General features: G+C 38.3%; 1 protein-coding gene across 1 annotated transcript in view; it reads right to left on the reverse strand.

Annotated features, from left to right (window-relative positions):
- Positions 1-20700, reverse strand: part of LOC126471008 (mediator of RNA polymerase II transcription subunit 16) — a 289195-nt gene that overhangs the window by 43759 nt on the left and 224736 nt on the right. Inside the window, exon 12 of the mRNA XM_050099062.1 lies at positions 4059-4243. Coding sequence (XP_049955019.1) covers positions 4059-4243 — 185 coding nt within the window. The remainder of the gene's footprint in view (positions 1-4058; positions 4244-20700) is intronic.

Here is a 20700-nt window from a genome sequence, read left to right on the forward strand (position 1 = left end):
TGTCAAGTGGTGCACCTACGTTTTTTTACTTACCCAGCTAGGCAGCAACTGCCAAGTGAATTTTTTCCACAGTAACATCTGTGTGCTATGTGGCATATTTGCCACATGGGACACAGATGTTACCGTGGAAAAAATTTGCTGTTGAATGAGTTGCTGCCCTGGCAAGTGCACCATTAAGTGCCCATTTATACACTGACACAAAACACATCAAGTGGCCACCTGCATGAGGGACTGTCACCTTAAAAGCCTCAAAGCACAGTAAAAGCAGCTCTGCACTCAACATGTTAAGTTTTTGAAAAGGTTGCTTTATTTGCTATCCTGTGATTATGTTCACAAGTTAACATGACAATGTGACAAAATGTGTCAAAGAAGTTGAACATTTGACACAGGTAAATAAGGTTTTAATACAACAGTAATGAAATGGAGATAATGCTACCCTCCCTGTTTACCTTTCCCCTGTTGCTTCATAACCTGGGTTGTGAGTAACTGAATCCACTTTCCCTTCTTCCCCTTCTTTCCCCTCTCTCCTCCCTGACAAAAGAACAAAGTTCCGAAAGCTAGGATACGTAAATTTTCTGTTCTGTTTTGTGTGTCTATCAGCTGTACTGAGCTGAGGTAAGCACTGGCCAGCCCCTCTATCTCTTTGTTAGTAAATGTACTGAGATGTCATTTTAGCTATGGTATAGTGAACAATGTAGCAAATTTTCTGATGTACACAACAGATTTTACATTTGTAGCTGCTGAGTTATGGCACCTTTACAGTTTTTCTGTGGCACTGGCAGGAGCCTTCTAAGAACACTTCAACAACAGAACATGTGTGGAACTTCATCAAATAGTTACAAGATAATCTCCAAATGTTCTGTTAAGAAAGTCTGTAATTATCCATGCGAAATGGGTGAGACTGTCATGCAGGTTACCACATGGATTGCCTATCTCCATTGGTACATCTTCCAGTACCTGTTGAAGCGCATCTGTTAAGTATTGTAGATACTTTAGAATCTTGTCAATGGAACAAGGACAATTTATGCGATTCTTGGAAAGTCTGCACCACTTGTTGATAGACGCAGTTATTTCCCAAATTCTCTCAGCACTTCGAACTGACAAGTAGTGAATATTGCGTGGATTGATTTGCCCATGATTGGCAAAGATGCTTCATCTGTGAAGAAAATTTTGCACAGGAACAGCACACCACTTTGTAGTTTCCACAGATACCATTTGGAGAACTGCAATCAATTTTGAAGCTCATTGGGATGAAGCTGTTGATGGTGTGCAACAAGGAAGGAATGGATATGTTCCAAGCTGCCTGATTGTGACCTGTGAGTTGTGTGCTACCACTGCTACAATACTAGCTGCATTTTTACCCCATCAGTACCATTCTTTGTCACAGGCATATTTTATTCTTCACACTTCCCACTCCTTCTTTCTTTTGTAATGTTTGCAAAGACAGGCTGTTGGGGTGTGATGAAACAAGGATACCTTTTAGCATACACTTACAGCACTGCTCATTTGCCACAAACAAAAACCATAGTCACATTCTGGACTGTCATATACACTGTGGAAGTCTGAATAGCTTTATGAGCAAGTTGTCTGATCGCTACAGCAGCAGAGTGGACACTGATGTGCTTCTAGAATGTACCAGAATTACACATCTGCTTACATTTGGTACAGCAGGGCAGATGTTTATAGATACCTTCCACTGAAGGCAGGGCAGTAGTTTGGGACACTATTAACTTTGTTACCATTTGATCAAGTTCCATGCAAGTTATATCAAAGTTCTCTTCAAAGGCTCTTTCCAAAACCACAGAAATATATGTATATACAGTTCCATTAAAAATAAGTCAGTTCCTCCATTTCAGCAGCTATAAACAGCTGCACCAGACTGGTCTTTGGACTGGAGACCACAAAAACAGCAAAAATTAAAAATAAGTTGCATTTGTAGATAGGAAGTTAACTGCCCATCCATTATAAACGACTGATTTCAATTTTGTATCTCCCCCCCACCACACATACACACACAAATATAGTGCAATATACACTACTGGCCATCAAAACTGCTACACCACGAAGATGACGTGCTACAGTCGTGAAATTTAACAGACAGGACGAAGATGCTGTGCTATGCAAATGATTACTTTTCAGAGCATTCACACAAGGTTGGTGCTGGTGGCTACACCAACAACGTGCTGACATGAGGAAAGTTTCCAACCGATTTCTCATACACAAACAGCAGTTGACCGGCGTTGCCTGGTGAAACGTTCTTGTGATGCCTCGTGTAAGCAGGAGAAATGCGTACCATCACGTTTCCGACTTTGATAAAGGTTGGATAGTAGCCTATTGCGATTGCGGTTTATCGTATCGCGACATCGCTGCCCGCGTTGGTCGAGTTCCACTGACTGTTAGCAGAATATGGAATCGGTGGGTTCAGGAGGGTAATATGGAACACTGTGCTGGATCCCAACGGTCCCGTATCACTAGCAGTCGAGATGACAGGCATCTTATCCGCATGGCTGTAACAGATCGTGCAGCCACGTCTCGATCCCCGAGTCAACAGATGGGGGCGTTTACAAAACAACAACCATCTGCACGAACAGTTCGACGATGTTTGCAGCAGCATGGACTATCAGCTCGGAGACCATGGCTGCGGTTACCCTTGACGCTGCATCACAGACAGGAGCGCCTGCGATGGTGTACTCAACGACGAACCTGGGTGCATGAATGGCAAAACGTCATTTTTTCGGATGAATTCAGGTTCTGTTGACAGTATCATGATGGTCGCATCCGTGTTTGGCGACATCGTGGTGAACGCACGTTGGAAGCGTGTATTCGTCATCGCCATACTGGCGTATCACCCGGCGTGGTGGTATGGGGTGCCATTGGTTACATGTCTCGGTCACCTCTTGTTCGCATTGACGGCACTTTGAAGAGTGGAAGTTACATTTCAAATGTGTTACGACCCATGGCTCTACCCTTCATTCAATCCCTGCGAAACCCTACATTTCAGCAGGATAATGCACGACCGCATGTCGCAGGTCCTGTTCGGGCCTTTCTGGATACAGAAAATGTTCGACTGCTGCCCTGGCCAGCACATTCTCCAGATCTCTCACCAATTGAAAATGTCTGGTCAATGGTGGCCGACAACTGGCTCGTCACAATACACCAGTCACTACTCTTGATGAACTGTGGTATCGTGTTGAAGCTGCATGGGCAGCTGTACCTGTACACGTCATTCAAGCTTTGTTTGACTCAATGTCGAGGCGTATCAAGGTCGTTATTATGGCCAGAGGTGGTTGTTACGGGTACTGATTTCTCAGGATCTATGCACCCAAATTGCATGAAAATGTAATCACATGTCAGTTCTAGTAGAATATATTTGTCCAATGAATACCTATTTATCATCTGCATTTTTTTTCTTGGTGTAGCAATTTTAATGGCCAGTAGTGTATACAAGACATGAAATACCTGCACTTTTGATTGGAACCAGATTGTGTACATAAACTCTTAGACAATCCTTGGAGAGTGTGCACACACTGAATTTTTTGCTGTGTGAACACCAATTCATGGAAAACTGCTGCTGCAGGGGTCAAGTTTCATGGGCAACAGTGTATTAACGGCAGAGATTGCCTTCGACTATTATGATGAGCCAAAGCAGATATACAGCAACAAAATGCATCATCTCACTGCTTCCAAATTGTAGCTGAATGGTTTAGGGAACACTTCAAAAATATGAAGGTGTATGTGTGGCCCCAATGTCATATGATCTCAATCCAACCAACCACAAGTGAGACATAGACAGGGATGTGCACTCCTTGCACCCAGCTCTGAAACATGTTATTTCAGTCATGAATTGGTGTTGCAAACTTTAAAAAAAAGTGATGGTGGGAATCAGTGCAAAAAGTGGCTAATTTTATTCAAATATTGACTTTCATAGCATATTACATTATAAATATGAATTAATATTACATGAAATACTCACATTATAAACTTTTATTTTATGATATTTTACTTTAAATGAAATGTGGAATAATTTCTCATTACTGTCAACAGTTTTATATACTTACACCAGAGCCTTTGTTTGAGGCCTGTCGTTGCTCTGGCAGCCTTGCTAAAAGATTAAGTGCTAAATCTGCTACCCACTGAATTAGCTGTTGCAGTGATTGCAGTGTGCTAGGTTCAACAGTGAACTCCTTTGCTTCCAAATGTAGCAAAACTTTATCAACATCTGTTATTGATTCAGTCATGACATCTGGAAGAAGAGAAACTGAGTAAAATATTTGAAGTTATTAAAGCTATTTCACTTTCTCATTCAATGGAATACAGGAGTACAGCCACACAGATAAGGCTTTATACAATTCATGTCTCAATCAGCATATTATTTCACCCCAAAATATTTACTTCTGTGGAGCTTATTCACTATTTTTATCAATAGCAAAACATCAGTGTGAAAATGTACTATGCAGACACAATAACTCTGCACTTGAGCTGATGTGAGTGATGCAAACACAATATCCCTCCCCCTCTCTTCACACACACACACACACACACACACACACACACACACACACACACACACACCTCGAAGGCAGACAGTATACAAAACAAACATCTGCTTGTATTTTGTATTTTCCATTCATTTTTACTAGAAGTGAGGTGACACGTAGGTCATGACCGTTTCATTTATTCTGTTTAGTCAAAACTGAAATCTTACTGGAATAAGTTACCATACACTACTACACAATGCTACTAGCAACAGTCCTGTTTACTAAGACTGGCACTACATGGAAACAAGTCGCTACCAGCCAACTTATACCAATTCCTCCATTCCTAAAATCTCTCATAAGACATGCTGTCTTTTTAAAGACATGCTGTCTTTTTAATACTCCACTACAGCTTTAGCAGTTGTACTAGATTTAACATCTCTCTCTCTCTCTCTCTCTCTCTCTCTCTGCGTGTGTGTGTGTGTGTGTGTGTGTGTGTGTGTGTGTCCTGGAACACACTGATGGGAAAAATTGTAACATGGTCTGTATATAAGTTCTAGCTCTAAAAATGAGTATGGTATTCATCAAAACAATATGCAGCAAATCAATTAAACCACACAAAACACTTAATTTATTGAAAATCCAGAAAAATTAATATCCAAAGAAAATGCACTGAAAAAAGTACTATGTGGAAAGCAGGAGAAAGTTTAAGAGTCTAGCAACATGAGTTGACAGACATCAGTTACAGTTCAAAATGAATATCAGAAAAAACTGCATTTGTTAAAGAATGGATAAACAGAGTAGTGATTAAATGGAAATACAAAATATCTGGTTTATTATTGATGATAAAAGAAAAAAATTTGGATCTGAAGCAATGACATGATGGGGAAAGATAGGAGACAAGTGGAGGAAAGTTGATTAACAAGAGAGTATTTACAGTTAATATGTCACTATGACAATAATGGTATTCTAAAGCATAGGCATTGGGAGAAAATATTCATGATCTGAACAGTAAAACTCACATTTAAATCAGCTTTTTTATACAGGGTGCTTCACAATGTCACCAAAAATCTGTAAGGAATGATAGTGTGTATGTATGTGCATGTACACACACACACACACACACACACACACACACACACTCTCTCTCTCTCTCTCTCTCTCTCTCTCTCTCTATCATTTTTCTTCAGGAAGTATATTCTTTTTAACCCATCATTTATGAGTTATGTGTATGTGTTTTACCTACTGGTATCATTATTGCCTAAAACAGAAGACCTGTGCCCACTTAAGTTTGCTGCTGTCATTTTATCTGAATATACTCCATGCATCCAAAAACTCCCAAGACATATTTTATTTCTGGCATATAAGCACCATCAGCACAGCAACTATAGTGGCAGTTTAATTCAACAACTGTAAACAACAGATGTGTATTGATCACAGTTGTGAGCAACAGTGTGGATGTGCAGCTGTTGTGTGTTAACACTGTTTTATCACAAATTGCAATGAAGCAACACCTGTAAATCATATGTGTTATACACATTCTCCAGTATGTTTTGAAGAGAAAAGTGTATGCAGGGTTTGTCACACACACCTTGACTCCTAAACAAAAACGTCAATGCATGGATAGCTGCTGCAACTTGATTGAAACGTGCAAGGTGAACAATTTGTTTCCATGAAAATCATTGCAGATGACGAGACTTGGTGTTATCAACATTAATCTACCACAAAATGACAAAGAGCAAAAATTCACATGAAGGGTCAACAGGGATAAGATAACCAACATTCAAGCCAATGTGAAACGCAAGTTGAACAATATCTCAAAGAATAATTTTTCTAAGAATTTCACATTGTTGTATGAATGTTCCATGCATTGAGCTCAAGTGTGTGGTGTAGGAGTGGCATATATGTGGAACACTTGAGGCATTAAAACCATCATAACTGTTCTCTACTTTTTATTAACTATTATTATTATTATTATTATTTATTAATCTCAAAACTGTCTGAACTGATGGGGTAAAATGCACCCTATTAAAATATGTTGCACTGAAATTTCTATGCCATGAGTACACCAAAATGGAGAGAATTTCTACCAGAGCAAAAAGCTATGCATGACAGGTGTATGTCCTACACAAAGGTGAATGAGTTTGACTGAATCCTGTCTCTGAGAGTTACGATAGGAACATCATAGTTTAGGCATTTCTTTTGCTGTCCTTGTCCCTCGTCTGCAGTCAATATTCTGCCCACTGATGCATGATCCTCTGGATCAACAATAAGTTACTAACCCTCTGGCAGATAGTCCTTTCTCCAACTTTGTCAAACATAGAGACCTCTTATTATCAGATCTTAATTATTTTCTTATCCCTATGTGGACACACATCCAGCAAAATGCAACCCCCACCTGTCCCTGCTGTTGAAGCAGAGAGCCCTCTGTGTTCTGGACCATTTCTCTGCTAGGTAAATTAGCAGAATGACTTGAAGAGAGTGCTAAGGGAATAGAAGTAGATGAGAAATTTCTACCCTTTGCTATGCTTTACCTGCTTCAGTGTCTTCAGCATCATGTACAAATGAACATTGTTTACTGCAAATGTATGTCACAGTTGGCAACTCAAGACACAAATGGGGAAACTCACTTGGCACACATTATAAATTATGATAAACCCCTAATGGCTGTTTAACATATTTACACTGAGGTGACAATAGTCGTGGGATACCTCCCAACATCATGTCAAACCTTGTTTCCCTTGGTTTAGTGCAGCAGTTCAATGTGGCAAGGACTCAACATGTTGGAAGTCCTTGCAGAATTTTTGGGCCATGCTGCCTCTGCAGCTGTTCATAACTGTGAAAGTGTTGCTTGTGCAGGAGTTTCTGCATGAACTGACCTTTCAATTACGTTCGATAAATGATCAATGAGATCCATGTTGAGCAATCTTCATGGCCAAATCATTTGCTCAAACTGTCGAGAATGTCCTTTGTACCAATCATGAACAACTGCAACCCAGTGACATGGCATATTACTATCTATAAAAATTCCATTGTTGTTTTGGTACATGAAGTCCAATAATGGCTGCAAATGGTCTCCATGTAGCTAAACATAACCATTTCCAATCAATCATCAATTCAGTTGGACCAGAGGACCCAGTCCATTCCAAGTACACACAGCTCACACCATTATGGAGTTGCCAAAAGTTTGCACGGTGTCTTGTTGACAACTTGTGTCCATGGCACCACCTTTGAAACATACCATCAGTTCTTACCAACTGAAATTGGGACTCATCTCACCAGGCCACAGTTTTCCAGTCATCTTGGGTCCAACCAATATGGTCACAAGCCCAGAAGAGTTGCTGCAGGTGATGTCATGCTGTTAGCAAAGGCATGTGCATTGGTCATCTGCTTCCGTAGCATATTAAAGCCAAATTTTACTGCACGGTTCTAACGGATGTGTTTGTCATATGTCCCACACTGATTTCTGCAGTTTTTTCATGCAGTGTTGCTTGTCTCTTAGCACTGACATCTCTATACAAACGTCGCTGCACTCAGCCGTTATGAGAAGGCTGACAGCCATTGATTTGTATATGGTGAGAGGTGATGCCAGAAATTTGGTACTCTCGGCCCACTCTTGATATTGTGGATCTCAGAATACTGAATTCCCTAACAATTTCTGAAATGGAATATCCCATGTGTCTAGCTCCAACTACCATTCTGTGTTCAAAGTTCGTTAGTTCCCGTGGTGTGGCCATAATCACACTGGAAACCTTTTCACACGAATCATCTGAGTACAAATGACTGCTCAACAAATCCACTGCCCTTTTATACCTTGGATACATGATACTATGGCCATTAGTATATGTGCATATTGCTATCCCGTGACTTCTGTAGTCTCAGTGTATACACAAACCTCCAAAAACGACATTTGGAGTGCTTTTCTTCAAAAGCTCATCACTGAACTTAAAACAATTCTAGGTCTCTTAAGAGGGTAAGATAGTGATTTACTGTGATTTACTCCAACATTGCCACTAGAGCTCTGCATGACGGAGTAAGCAAGCACAAAATGCAAGATGAGGTGAGCACAATCTAATTGCATATGTTGCCTGCATCAGTTATATTAGCCGAGTGAGAAGAAATGACCATACCCTAGGTAATATGTATTTTTTAACAGGAACTACAAAGAAATAACACTGAGCCCTCGCTTTTCTTTGTGAGAAGGTTGTAATTGTGTGTAAACATAAAATTACTATGTTCCTTTGGCCTTATGTCCACGATCTCATTAAGCATGCCATAAATGAAAAGCTAGAAGTTCTTAGCAGTGTGTGACAAATGTGTGCAAGTTATGCACATAAAAAATGTAATCATTAACATAACCATAGTTATTGCATATTGTCTTATAACGAAATGGAAGTACTATAATTCGTAATATTTCATCAACATAAATAACATGTTTCTTGTGTTAAAGTTCATAATTTTCACATCAGTTCTGTATTACTTATGTTTCTTTTGTCTATCATCACTAAGCCTTCAAGTGTAGTGTCATTGTCACCCACATAAAGAGATTGTTTCAAGGACTGGATGAATACCAAATCTTTCACAACAGAGGAAGATCTCTACATTTTAATAAACCCTGGAGATGATTCAAGCAAACACGAAAGGAATCTACTAGGGACGGTTGCAGTTACAAGATGTATTTTATTTATCCCAGCAACCAGCGCGTCCAGTGAACAGTACTTTAGTGAATATGGCATGTTATTAACAAATTGCCAAAACCAATTAAATCCATACTGCATCAGTAATCTACTGCTTATCAACAAGCAAATGTAAGTTTTCTTCTCTTGCAAACAAGTGAAAAGTGTGAAAAGTTATGACTACAAATACATAATGTTCCTCATATGTTTTCTCTTAGATTTCAGGGATTGTTTTATTTGCTGCATATATAGTTTCCAATCACTGATAACCAGAATCAATCTTTTGTTTGGAAATAAGTCTGACTTTTTTCTGTGACTATACTGAAATATCAAATTAGCTTCCATATGCTGTATGTAGTTACAGTGAAACTTTGATGTTACATTTTTCATAATTCTACACCATAAATTCAAAGCCTTTGTGAAAAACCCATGAGATCAATGCTAAAAATTCCCCAATTTTACATTTTTTCCTAGTAAGGTTTACCTCATTCTAAGTTCATACTTGATGTCTCGCTTGACTTTGTCCCATTTTCTCCCCATTGACATTTGATGTGACTAAATGAGTTATAAGTCGCACAAAAGACAAATGGTTCACTCCACGAGTGTTGGCGGAGTTGAGGGAATATTTTAGGCCATTGCAGAAAGGAGAAACGTGAGAGAGGAAAAGCTGATGTAATCCACGATTGGCATTGCCAGCACAACGTGCAATGTTTAGCTCCACCATGCAATTATGATACAACTACTGCTAGATTGCAGCAGCAATGGAAAAACAAAATATATGAAGTGTTCTGGACCCAGCCAACATGTGACAAAGGAAACCAGCAATCACCATTTCTTGTGCCACTTATAACTCAGTTTCATCTTTTTGCATGAATTTCTGATGTAATGTATTCACCAACAATATCGATCATCAACCTTTTAAATTCAGACACTGAGTCTCGAAGAATATGCTTGGTCATAATCAAGGAAACATCAGTCATTTTCAGCTAGTGAGCTTTTCCTGGCTGGTGAACTGTTAAGTCACCCAACAGCCAGCTCACCCATCACACCGTACTAATACATGTAAAATGAACTCGCCTGCTGTATGTGTGGACAGGGGAGTGTCCTTTCAACAGTGGGACAGCAAGTAAGGGTGAAAGCATTTTGTGGAGTGCTAAAAATATACTTTTCGTGAAGATGATGTGCTATGGCACAGATGTCACACAGAAATAGAACAAGGATTTTGAGATAGCACATTTTATAGACTTTCGTCTTCAAATCTAACATCATACAGTTGCAACAATGACACAGACTATTCACATATATGATGAGTTTGTTTGCATGGCCATCCTCCACAGCAAGCAAAGAAATGTTTGTTTTCTAAATACGAAATGCCTTCTCTTGCCGCACTGTATTTTATTCTCCCAGATATGTTTCTGCCTTTTTTCACTTTAAGGCATCATCAGTGGGTTAGTTCTTCACATTTTTAATTGGCATCAGTGTTTCCTCTCATCTGGTCAGATGGGGGTCACATTACTGCTCCATTTACGAAACATAAGTATGGTTTTTTTTTTAACGTTTTTCTTCCCATTTTTCATTTTGTTTGTTCTTGCTGTTGTGATGCACTATCAGTCTTCTGTCTAATATGGACATAACACTAGTAAGTAGTTATGGCTTATTAGTATAATTACATTTATGTTCTTCATTGAACTACTGAGAACAATCAATATTGAGCTAGAACATCTATGACAAATAAGTGACATAAAATAATTACATTACTTTCACCACAAAGGTTCACTCATATCACCTCAAAACTGCAAATCAAATGTGTGTGTCTTTATCTCAGTATAGAAAATTGGAGAAAAATCACTGACTATACTGTACACATTTCATGTTTGTTAGCAGAGCAACTATGCATAGCAATGTAGCTATGGCATGAAAGCACAGTGGTCATGAAGAGAAGGAAAAGGGGAGAGTGTTAAAATACCACCTCTCCTCATATTTAGGTTATGACACTGTTTTTATTTTCTTAGATGTTGGATTGTTCGCAGAGTACGACAGACATTGTCATAGGGGCGAGCCAAGTCAGGCGTATCAACTGCTGTTTGGGCACTGTTGGCTACTGTTTATCGTTTTCGACATGACTGCATGTGACTTGTGCCTGTGTGACCACAAGACTAAACTGATCAAAAAAAAGTTTTGCGCCACCTGCAGATCTGTGAATGTGTGTGGACTTAGATTCAGGGGGAACTGAACAGTAAGTAATGAGAGTGGTGGCAATACTTGTTTTGAACAGTATGTCATTACGCAGGTGAAGAGGGTAACTGTTAACAACTGTTGTTTACAGTCAAGATTTTTGCCTTAAATCTGGTACTCCTTCACCCGATTCGGTGCACTGCCCATTCTGTATTTCGTCTATATGACACAGCTGGCCCTGAGGGCTCGATCAGTCTCAACTACTGTTCAAAAGTGCTGTGCAAAATCTGTTACATATGCATGTAGAGGCTGTCCCCCATTATGAGTCATAGATTTAAAACTGGGACGAAGGGAGATGGGAGGAGAGCAGTGGCGAATCCAAAAGTATTTACAAAACAATGCTAGTTTTTTCCGGTACAGTGTAAATGCTTTTGAGTTAAAGGGGGAACCGAATCTCAATGCAAAAGTGACAAAACAGTGACTGGATCTACACTGGAATACTCACAGCTCACTTGACTATCAGCATCAGTGGCAAGCAGGTCAGCCCTAAGGATTCAAGCAGGAAAAGGCAAAGAAATGTTCCATAAATCAACAGTCAGTGAATAAGCATTCCCTATCACTATAACAAAACAAGTAGAGGTTCAATCAACAAATGTGCCGACAATCGCTATGTAAAAAACTCATACAGAAAGGCACAAACTATGCACATATAACATCGTATCAAGAAATAAGAAGGAATAATTCTAGTAAGTTGCAAGAAAACTAGTATTTGGATGCACGCATTTGAGCTAGTGGTAGTATTGCAAGAAAATCCCTCCATAACCCATTGCAGCTTGTCCTGAAACTACGCATTATAACTACGCACATATAACATCGTATTGAGAAATAAAATGGAATAATTCTAGAAAGTTGCAAGAAAACTAGTATTTGGATGCATGCATTTGAGCTAGGTGTAGTATTGCACGAAAATCCCTCCATAACCCATTGCAGCTTGTCCTGAAACTAGGCATCATGACAGTGCAATCAGATCATTCTTTTGTTTCACAGCAAGAGACAGTCCACTGCTGTTGCAGGATCAGAAAAGTGAGGCATATGTTGCAAAACATTACTATATAACGAGTTGTTATGAAATTCAAGATACACACTATATTCACATTTCAGTATGGAAATTTTAATTAAATTGACTAGTTGTAAATATCCCTCATTTATGTCACATAGGAATATACAATAAATTCATGATTTGACACTATGCTTCTTTTAGGAGCCACATTTCTCATGGTCAACCCAGCAATAGTAGTGAAGCAATACACTCAACTATTCGTGGCAATTATAGCTTCGATAATGTCTTTCATGCTAAAAACAGGCCTCAGTTTACTACGGCATTATAGATAATTTTATCCCGAAGTCTTGCACATACTGATTCATTATCCCTGGGTTATAGACATGGTATTATCATTGCAGACTTTGTGGAAAACTCTTTCTCACCCTACAACACAAAAGAACTGAAGCGGAAACTGAATTATAGTCATAGGGATCATTTTATTTGTATAAATGAGGCAAAGTTACGTACTTCTCTGAAATTAGTTTGTCCTGAAAATGTTTTGCTGTTTGTACACAAAAATTAAGAAAATACCGTTTTTGAATTTGTGCAAGGTTTTTCTTTTTACTATGCAATGTTTCTCATATTATTTCATAAAAAATTTGATATATTATAGTTGAACATTCATGCTTGGCAGTGAAGTGGCTACCTTTCTGTTATTAGTCATAGTTTTTACGATGTTTGTATATGAAGTACCGTAACTCACTGAACATAATTTGAAGAATTTGCAGTGAAGAATGACCTCACTGGCTATTTCATGTTTTATGCTCTTTAGGTCATGTATTGCACTGTACCAACTGAAGCTAACATACCGAAGTTATTTTTTATTGTGGTAGGAAAGCTATATTTTTCCAGTGATGAGTAAATGGATTTTATGTGTTGGTGATACACCACACACAATACGTTTTTGCATGCCATGTATAGTGCAGCATGACAAGTCACTTCACACAAAAGTTCAAGATACTGAAACAAGGTTTTCAATAAATAACAGTATGCAAAGAGTTGAGTAGTTTTCTGTACAATAAATACTGAGAAGTTTCTATATAACATAACCTGGAAGTATATTAATGCCATTCATTAGCTTATGAAAGGAAACGTACTGTGCTGTAATGCAAGTCAATGATTACAAAAGAACTTGTCACAAAAACAGCAGCAAGTAAAAATATACAGTGGCTTCTGGCAAGAAGTTTTAATATACTGCAAGTGCAGCTTCATTCTTGTTATAATACAGTTACTGAGAAAAGCATTAGTACACAGAAAACGAGATTTGAGTTCTCTGTATTTTATACCAGTTTCTCATAAATGTTATATGTAATGGAACAAACATAGTTCAATTTACTTAAATTGATTTAAAACTGAAATTGAATGTCAAATAAACACATAAACACAGTGCTTTACACAGTAGTTCATTACTGAACAAATATTGTAGTACATATTATCTTTACAGCTGAAAATATTTTATTTACCATGTTAGTTTCCTTCTAATAAATCATAAGTCACAGTTGATTTGGTATGAATTGTGCAACTTCATGTGTCATGTCTGACGTTAACGTTCTTCCATTTCCACTGCAGTATTGCTTTAAGGTCTGATTAGCACCCTCTTCTGTAATTCACTATATAAATGTTCAATAACATTTACAGTGATTCCTCTTACTTGTGACACGTACAGTTAGTGAGTTACAGCATCATTTTTAAATTTCAGTATCTAACTTTTCATTCCCTTTTTATGTGTACATTGATCCATGGGTCATGGCTGATATTTATACATGATTATTACTATTTTGTTATTTTGGGTGTGGTACTGCACTACGTCACAAAAATCTATCAAGGAATTTTTTGGAGGTGATAGTAGCACTAAAAAATCTCAGATCGTTTGTGTTAGCATTACCCCGGACAGTGGCCAGTTTCAGTCCGATAGTAGTAATATTAACCGAAGATACTTACAAGAACACACAAGCATTGGTACTGGTAAGCTAAATACAGGGTGTTCCATTTATCTGATGACTGCCGGCACAGGGTATTGCAGGCCGGCCATAGAAGCTGCGCCTGCCTGTCGAATGGGTCCTGCGGGACAGCACTATGCCCCTACCCCCTTTTTTTATGGGTTTTAGCCGGAAGGCCATACATACAGACATAAGCGCCTTGTCGGCCAGTGTCATTCAAGCAGTGAAACAGGCATCACGAGCATAACAGTGAAATTTGCGAACACAACAATGTCTAGAGCAAACTATTCAATTCCACAACAAGTGTTTGTTTATGATTTGTATGTGTGTACAAATTCCACTTGTACTGTTCGGAGACTGTTTGAACAGAAGTTTGCAGGTGTTCGAGTTCCAAGTTGTGATGCAGTTCACAAATTAATGAAATGTCTTTTGCAGATAAAACAAATATTGTGCACCTCTGGAAAAAGAGGTGCTGAGCTGCTTTCGCTAAGGCTCTACAAAGTATCAGTAGTTTGTGAATGGGTTTTAAAGTGCATGACAGTAAAATGGACCCTTACCTCATTCTGTTTTCAGACATGGCTTGGTTCCATTCATACAGGTATGTTAATTCCCAAAATTGTCAACATTGGAGCATAGATAAACCTGTTGTGCTTCATGAGGAACCCCTTCATGATCAGAAAATATGGGCGTGGTGCGAAGTTAGTGATGACAGATTAATAGGACCAATTTTTTTAATGACACAGTTACAAGTGAAAGATGTGTACAAAACATTTTGCGACCCTTTTTTAATGAACTGAGTGAAAGAGGACGAAGCTTCACATTTTTTCAACAGGATTTGGCAAGGGCTCATATGGCCAATGTTCCTTTGCAAGCACTGCATGATGTGTTCGATGAAAGAGTGATTAGTAACAATATCTGGCCCGCTAGAAGTACCGATTTCACTCCATGCGATTTTTACTTGTGGGGTATACTGAAGGACAAAGTGTACACAACAAATCCTCACATGCTAGAGGAACTCAAGAATAATATCTATGAATCAAGAAATTCAATATCTCAGAGAGAATTACATTGTGTGATTAATAATTTCTTGAGTATATATCAGAAATGCACAGAAAATAATGGTAGGTGGTTCCAGCATCTCCTTGCATAACATGGGTGAGTACAAAATTTATTTGCTTATATTTTAAATGCAGTCATGTCACACCGCAGCAGTAGACGGATGATACGGCATCTGATTGCTGAGCAACTGAGTGCTCGCTGCCCAGCATCCACTGCGCCGCACAGGCGGTCATCGGGTAAATGGAACACCCTGTATTTTATGGTCAACTACAAGTGTGTCTTCCTATCCTAGTGCTATTATATTACGTGCTCCCCATTAACGTACTTTGCTTGTTCAAAGCTATTTTTATGTTCGTGTGATGTGTGTAAGATATGTCATGTTGCACGTTTTTATCCTTAACAATTTCAGGTAGAGGCAGTGGACATAAAAGTTGTGGCATAGGACTGTCAAAGCATGCAGACACCCCATTCTTACATGAAAACATAATGGGCTCTAGTTCAAGTATACCTATTTTTGAAATAAAATTTCACCAATCAGAGAAGCATAAGTTTCCAGGAAGGAATGAAAGATCCCGTAAATCAGATTGGTTTGTGGCTTATCCATGGCTACATTATGTAGAAAAGAGTGGCAGGGTTTTCTGCTATAACTGCATTCAGTCCATCCACTCACTGAACAATACAAGGCCACAGAAAGATACGGCTTTTCTTAAAGAAGGTTTCTGTAACTGGAAAAAAACTACAGAAAAGTTCAAGGCACATGAGCTGAGTCTTTTTCATCGAAAGTCTCTCACAATTATTCAGCAGCATGAAAATAGCACACCTGTGACTGCCCAAGTCGCGTGACATCTGCTGACTGATCAGGAGAAAGCTAGAACTGCTTTACTGGTAATTATCAGTTCAGTCAGGTTCCTGGCTCAAAGAAGAAATGCGCTGAGAGGTCATGACACAGTCTCTGGGAACCTCATGACTCTTCTTGATGAGAGGAAGAATGATGTGGCAGAACTGAAGATATGGCTGAAATGTTGTGACACTTGGTCGGCGCCAGTGAAACAAAATGAAGTACTGGAAATTATGGCTCCCATGGTTCAGCGAGAAATTGGGCAGCAAATAAAAAATTCTGCATTTTACAGAATTATGCCAGATTCAACAATGGACACGGCTGGCCAGGAGCAGTTCACTCTTTGTGTTGACCCCGAGACACTTGAAATAAAAGAACTTTTACTGGGTTTATATAGTTCACTGGACTCCAAGGCACAAACACTGGCAACTACTGTTTAAAGACATCCTTCTAAGACTGTCACTAGAAATTGGGTTTCTACGTGCCCACTGTTTTGATGGTGCAGCTAATACATCTGGGTGGAACAAAAGTTTGAAGGAAACTCTTCTTCAAGATCAGCCAAAGAGTTGTTACATTCACTGCAGCAATCATTGTTTGGATTTGGCACTACAGGAAGTTTCAAGAATCTATGATCCATTGTGCAATGTACTGGCAATGGCGAAAGACATCTCAAATATAATTCTAGAATCTGCAAAAAGGAAAAATGTGTATGCAGATGTCGTGATATCATCTGGTGTTGATGAGACGAATCCAAAACCAAAAGCTTGACAACTGATTCCAATGTATCCCACCTGATGGGCTGTAATAATAAAATCTTTGACATGTTTCAGGAAAAACTATGAGTGGGTTCAGAAAATGGTGACCAAAATATTGAACATACAGAGCTCAGTTAGAGATGAAAGAAGATCAGTCCTGCAGAGTTATGTGAAGCGGCTCAAAAAGTGTGAAACTATTTTCTTTCCTTAGCCATGTTTTCAGTTTTCCAGAGAAAAATCGGTGTCAGCTGGGCAACAAAGACATTCGAAATGACATTCAGTCATTTTCACAGATAAAAATGTTTGGGGAGGACAGATTTGACATATTATTACACGAGCAGCATAAAAAAAAAATTACCCAGTCAAACAAACATGTTAAAAGGAACAGGTGAATTCTTAAAAGGCTGACTGATGCAATATGTTATTTAGCTAAATAAGACCTCCCATTCCAAGGACACAATAAGTCACCTGTTTCTATTAACAAAAGAAATTAGCTGTAATTACTAAATGTTGTGAAAAACTATGGCCTCTTGTTATAGGCGCACTTGAGTTCACCTACAGTATTTTGAGGCACTTCCACGACTATACTAAATGACATTATTAAAAGTACTTCTGAGGTAAAAAAATAAAAAAAAACCTGAAACAAGAAATAAAATCATCAGATGTTGTAACCGTTAATACTTGACGAAACTTCTGACATATTGTGTGAACTGTAATTGCTAATAGCTCTATGTTATGTTCATAAAGACAATGCAAATGAAAGATTAGTAGGTTTTACAGACGTCAGGAAAGACAGAACAACTAATAGTTTGTTTGCTAATGTCAAACACATCGTTGATGAATTTGCCACTGCAGAGAAGTTGGTCAGCCAGATGTATAATGGTGTATCAAGAACGAGTGCTTATATTAATGACCTGGAGACTCAGGTTCTGTCAAGATAACTGAAAGCTCTCTCTATTCTCTGCTATGCTCAGGTATTAAATTTGGTTTTGCAAAGAAGTATCTTTAATATTAAAGCATGTAAAATATTTTTCTAATCTCTGAGCGCCCTGTCTTCTTCCATACAAAGCAGTAGATCCATTCACAGTACATAAAATTGCCGATATAGGTCAGAAGGTGGTTTTTGAAATGGTTATTAAAAACTATAAAAACCGCAACAGACTACCGGTCGGAAAATTTGTCTGTTGAGTTTCTATACAGTTTGTTCTACTTGTCATGGGAAGTGATTGCTGAATGCTTTCTGTATTTCTGCCAGACCGATTTATTTATTTATTTATTTTTAACCATAGCAGATGGGCCATCAGAAAACACATTGACAGTACTGCCACTGCAACTGCTTCCCCCTTTCTCAACCACCCTCCCCCTTGCTCTTCAACTTGGTGATCAAGAAAACAGCACACCCACCAAATCTGTTCACGAGATGTCACTGATTATAATACTAATTAATTTCAAAATTCCCATCTATAGTTAAAAAACAAATGGCAAAATAATCTATTTATATTTGTACAATGGTGAGAAAAATGCATTTTTGTTACCAGATTTGCAGTTTTTTTTTAAACACACATTTAAAACATAACCTAAACACATATTGCATTACGGACAAAATAACACAGATGAAAATTTAAATGAAAGACAGCTTTATAACTAAAACGAATTCAAGTAAAACGAAATGAGAAATAGATATAATGAACACAATAATGTGGACGAGGAAACAAAGTGATAAAAGATAAGAAATTAAATTCAAATTAATACATAAAATTAATTAAAAACACATGAACAAAGATTTCAAGTAGAGAAATAATGATAGAAAGAAAAATGAGAGCAAAAGAATAAGTTGATATTATGATTAAAATTATGAGACAAAGGACTGGAATTAAAAATTACAGTTAAATAAATTAATTGAATGAAAATTATGATCAAAGTCATTGCGGTAAAGATTTACTGCACCTGATGAGATTCAAACCAACAACCTCCTGCATGCAAAGCTGTTACCCCGTCCATTACACCATGCAACCAGATTGCACAATTCAATTTTTCAAGGCTACTGAGTATGACGCAAAAGTATGAATCTTTTTTTTTTTTTTTTTTTTTTTTTTTTTTTTTTTTTTTTTTTTTTTGTCAACTACCCGAAATAAGGTCTCACCAGGTTGAATAGCTGCAGTGTGTGATACCTGGGCTCTTAACGTACATAACCATACAGATCGCTTCAGAAAGTTGATCGCACCGCTGGGGACCTCTCCTTGTTAGACAGTGAACAGATGTCATTTAGCTCCACATGATGAACACAAAGTTTAAATGGATTGTAAATCATACACTGGAGAAATATATGCCAAGTAAGTTGAACAAGGACAGAAAAGACCTTCTTGAGGATGCAGAGATTGTTGCATCCTCATGTCAAAAAATATTGTGGAAATGTCAACAGCCAAAAGTTTGTAGAAATTCTTGTACCTGTACAAAGACTGATACTGAAGCATACAACTTTCACTGCCATACATTCGAGAAGGGTCTTATTAGAACCTGAGAAACTTCTGATCCTACAGAAATTACTCATCGACCAGTCTTCTATGGTCATAGAAGACAGTGAAAGGAAGGCTGCACTTTCAAATTTTGACTTTAAAAAAAAATCACATACACAGGGAGTTCATACAGGCATATCACTGTTTGAACATCACACAGACTCCCATGTGAAGGACACAGACATAGTCATTCCTGATGTTGAGATGCAACTGAAACAGTTGAAAACAAATAATTTGCCAGGTATGGATGGTATCTCAACTCGGTTTTACAGAGAGCACTCAACAGCAAGCATTAGCCCCTTGCTTAGCTAGCATTTATTGCAAATCTCTCACCCAGCACATAGTCCCAAGAGAGTGGAAAAAAGCACAAGTGTGTCCTGTATATAATAAAGGTAAAAGAAAGAACCTGCAAAATTACATAACCATATCCTTAACACCAGTATGCTGCAGAATTTTGGAACATATACTAACTTTGAATATATTAAATTTCCTTGAGATAGAAAATCTTCTGTCCACAAATCAGCACAGATTTAGAAAGCATCGCTCGCGCGGAAATCAGCTTACTCTTTTCTCAAATGATATACTATGAATCATGAATGAAGAGCAACAGGCAGATTCCTTATTCCTCAATTCTGGAAAGTGTTTGACATGGTGCCCTACTGCTGATTGTTAATGAGGGCACAGGCATACAGAATAGGTTCCCAGATATGTGAGTGTCTCATAAACTCCTTAAGTAATAGAACCCAATATGTTGTTCTCAATGGTGAGTGTTCATCAAGACAGGCGTATCGTCAGGGAGTGCCCCAAGGAAGTATGATATGTCTGCTCTTGATCTCTAAAAACGTAAATGATCTCAATATAATGGAAGGAAACATTCCACGTGGGAAAAATTATATATAAAAACAAAGATGAGGTGACTTACCGAACAAAAGCGCTGGCAGGTCGATAGACACACAAACAAGCACAAACATACACACAAAATTCAAGCTTTCGCAACAAACTGTTGCCTCATCAGGAAAGAGGGAAGGAGAGGGGAAGACGAAAGGAAGTGGGTTTTAAGGGAAAGGGTAAGGAGTCATTCCAATCCCGGGAGCGGAAAGACTTACCTTAGGGGGAAAAAAGGACAGGTATACACTCGTACACACGCACATATCCATCCACACA

This window comes from Schistocerca serialis, chromosome 3 (assembly GCF_023864345.2).
Source record: "Schistocerca serialis cubense isolate TAMUIC-IGC-003099 chromosome 3, iqSchSeri2.2, whole genome shotgun sequence".
NCBI classification, from domain to species: Eukaryota; Metazoa; Arthropoda; class Insecta; order Orthoptera; family Acrididae; genus Schistocerca; species Schistocerca serialis.